Source organism: Orycteropus afer, unplaced genomic scaffold (assembly GCF_000298275.1).
Source record: "Orycteropus afer afer isolate SDZICR_OR568_19922 unplaced genomic scaffold, OryAfe1.0 scaffold00005, whole genome shotgun sequence".
NCBI classification, from domain to species: Eukaryota; Metazoa; Chordata; class Mammalia; order Tubulidentata; family Orycteropodidae; genus Orycteropus; species Orycteropus afer.
The window spans coordinates 24,647,310-24,650,704 of NW_006921592.1; the positions used below are offsets into that span (position 1 = coordinate 24,647,310).

The 3,395-nt window shown below is 45.2% G+C and overlaps 1 protein-coding gene across 1 annotated transcript in view; it reads left to right on the plus strand.

Annotated features, from left to right (window-relative positions):
* Positions 1–3,395, plus strand: part of DAPK1 (death associated protein kinase 1) — a 100,320-nt gene that overhangs the window by 63,879 nt on the left and 33,046 nt on the right. The window contains exon 17 of the mRNA XM_007939089.2: positions 2,685–2,907. Within this exon, the coding sequence (XP_007937280.2) occupies positions 2,685–2,907 (223 nt within the window). The remainder of the gene's footprint in view (positions 1–2,684; positions 2,908–3,395) is intronic.

The window sequence follows — 3,395 nt, forward strand, 5'->3', positions numbered from 1 at the left end:
ACTGCCATCGAGTCGGATCCGACTCATAGCACACCAAACCCCTCAGGTTTCCGAGACGGTATCACTATGGAAGTAGATTGCCCAACCTTCCTTCCAAGAGTCGCTGGTGGGTTTGAACCACCAGCCTTCTGGTTAGGAGTCAAATGCCTTAGGCACTGTCCCACCAGAACTCATGCACAATCCTGTCCAAACACTGGAAACTGAAAAATGCTACCACAGATTTCCAGAGTGCCCACTAGAGGGCATTGTTGGCCCTGTTGAGAAAGCTGGTTAAAGAAAAACTAGAAAATGAGTGTAGGAAAATTTTAGTTTGTAGGAGAGTTGCGTGAGTTTTGTAACAGTTCAGGTCATCAACTGGAAAAGTAACAGTGATTGAGCTAGAAGACATCAACAGTAAATCAGCATTTCCAGGATTTAGTGCTGGAAGAAATTGTCAGCTAGGTCTGAGACGACACTGACTTGTAAAAGCAGGCACTCACCTCTGTACCTTGTCACAGATAGAAAACTGCAAGACCTGAAAAAACAAGGCAGTGACATCAAGTTCTGGCTCTCAGATTTCACAGGACAGGTTGTCTCTCACAACAAGATTTCATTCTGACGATTTCATCGTAAGTTGGTTCTGACATGAATTAAACACCTCATTTTGTTTGTGTTTTTAGTTTTCATTATTACTGCCTTTCATTATCAGTGTCTTCACAAATCCAATCTTTGTTTTGGTGGTTGGAAACATTACATATAAACTTACAGATGTATTTTAACATTGTGTATAGTACATATCATGGATGATAAGATATTAAGGAAAAAAAATTGGATGTAAGTTCATCATAACTTGAATATGTCTTCTTGTGGGAGTCATGGCCATGGTCCACTTCAGGAGCGCAAAGGAAGAGAGCTTGAACCTGCCTCTCAGAGAAATTTCTGGAGGAGAAGACAGGCAGGATAGGTCTTGTTCAATGTGTGGAAGTTAACAGACTAAAACAGAAGGTGGTATCATCTGGCATAGGGGTGAAAGTAAAAGAGATCGATTGAGCTGGATGCGACAACACCCAACAGGTCATTGTCAGGAATGGTGCAAAACAAGTGTGAGTGAGGCCAGGGTGAAGCTGGGCAAGCCTCATCCATCCCTGCTATGTAGACCTTGAAGAAGGGTTCTCTGTGAGAAACTCATTCTATTCAAAGTACTTATGTTATACTTGATGTAAAATTGTTCACACATTCATATCTCCCCAAGACCGTGGGTCTCAGATGTGTCTGGATATTTCCCTTGCTAGCACTGTGCTTGGGGAGCTCTGGTGGAATAGTGGATAAGCACTTGACTGCTGACGAGAAGGTCAGTGGTTCAAACCCACCAGCTGCTCGCTCCACGAAAGGAAGACAGGGCAATCTACTTCCATAAAGATTTACAGCCTCAGAAACCCAATGGGGGTTGCTATGAGTTGGAAAAGACTCAGTGGCAGTGAGTTTGGCTTTTTGGTAGCACTGTGCCTCGAACTTGGGAGGCCCCCGATAAATGTTCATTCATGAATAAATAAGTGAATGAAAGGGTTAGTGGACATGGTAGGGAGACTCTTGCTTCTCTCCATCCTTCCTTCCCATGGGCCAGAGAGAGGAAAGTGAGGAGACTATTGTGTCCTCAGCCACTTCCATAGCATTTACCTTCACACCTCATGGTGATCCTTCTTCTCACCGTCTGCCTGATTCCGTGGCAGTGTCATAAACAAACAGGACCCATCTATACAGAGAGGAGCAGGTGTCCCTAGTCAGTCAAACAGGACTGATCCTATTTCATTTTTATTTCAAGTGCTTCCCAGGAATTGCTCCTCCCGATTCATTACATAACAAAATGCAAGGGAAACAGCCCAAACCCTGGAAGCAGAAAGCAGTTCATGGTTGCCATGATCTGAGGGGAGTGGGCGTTATTGCTTAAGGGGTATGGAATTTTAGTTTGAGATGATGAAAAAGTTTTAGAGATAAGTAGTGATGATGGCTGTACTACCTAGGGAATGTAACTATTGTCATTGAATTTTGCACTTTAAATGATGAAAATGGTGACTTAGGTTATGTAAATTTGATCTCAGTTTTTTTAAACTAATGAAGACAGAACAAAATGTGCCTGCAACATGCGTGAAAATCGCAAGCCAGGAGGGAAGCCACCGTGGGCTTCTGGGCCCAAAGAATCGGCATATACAATCTCCTCAGGACCTTTTCTTTATCTGTGACCAAACCAAAACCCAAACCTACTGCCCTCAGTTGATTCCAACTCATAGTGACCCTATAGGACAGAGTAGAACTGCCCCAATGGTTTTCTAGGCTATAAATCTTTACAGAAGCAGACTGCGTCACTTTCTCCCATGAAGCAGCTGGAGCATTCAAACCACCGACCTTCTGGTTAGCAGCTGAATGCTTTAACCACAGCGCCACCAGAGCTCCTTTATCTGTGACCAGCACCATGAATAGCAGTCATGTTGATTCCTATTCATGGTGACCCCATGTGTGTCAGAGTAAAACTATGTGCCCTGAGACTTTCACCTGCTGTTTTTGGAAGTAAGTTGCCAGGGCTTTCTTCCAAGGCACCTTTGAGTGGACTAAAGCCTCTAACATTTTGGTTAGCAGCCCAGCACATTAACTGTTTGCACCAGTGAGGGATCCCTTTCTGTAACCAGCTATTTTTCATCTCTTTTCAGGATACACACCGAGGTCTCTTCATCCAGCAGCTTAGACCCACACAGAACCTCCAGCCGAGAATCAAACTCAAGTTGTTTGGCCACTCGAGCTCTGGGAAAACCACCCTTGTGGAGTCCCTCAAGTGCGGGCTGCTGAGGAGCTTCTTCCGGAGACGGCGGCCGAGGCTGTCCTCCACCAACTCCACCAGGTTCCCCCCGTCGCCCTTGGCTTCCAAGCCAGCAGGTAGGAGACAGTGTGTGGCTCCTGTCTCTCCCACAGGTGTTTGCTTTGTCTTCTCCTGTCAAGGTCCAAGAGGAGTGGTTTTGGTTTTCTGGCCATGGCTGGCCCGATCCTGTGGCCTTGGTGGCTTTCAGGAGTGTCTAGTCTAGGTGTTGGCCAGGGATTGCAGTCTGCCTCAGCAATTGTAAAAAAGAGGACCTCACTAAAATCAGGGTCACAGACACAAAACTACCTAATTGTGAATGTTCACATTACAGAATTGAGTTATGTTTTACTCTGGCTTGGCCCTTGAAGATAGAAAGAACTTGGTCTAACAGAAGTTCGAGCATAGCACAGATTCAATATCAGCCTCAGGATCAGCCTCCAGCACCCCTGATGCTGCCTTGTAATGCTGCAGGTACACCCAGTAATGCAAAAACATGGAGTAATACACTAGTGCTCACTGCAGCCCTATTCACAATAGCCAAAAGATAGAAACAAGCCAAGTGTCC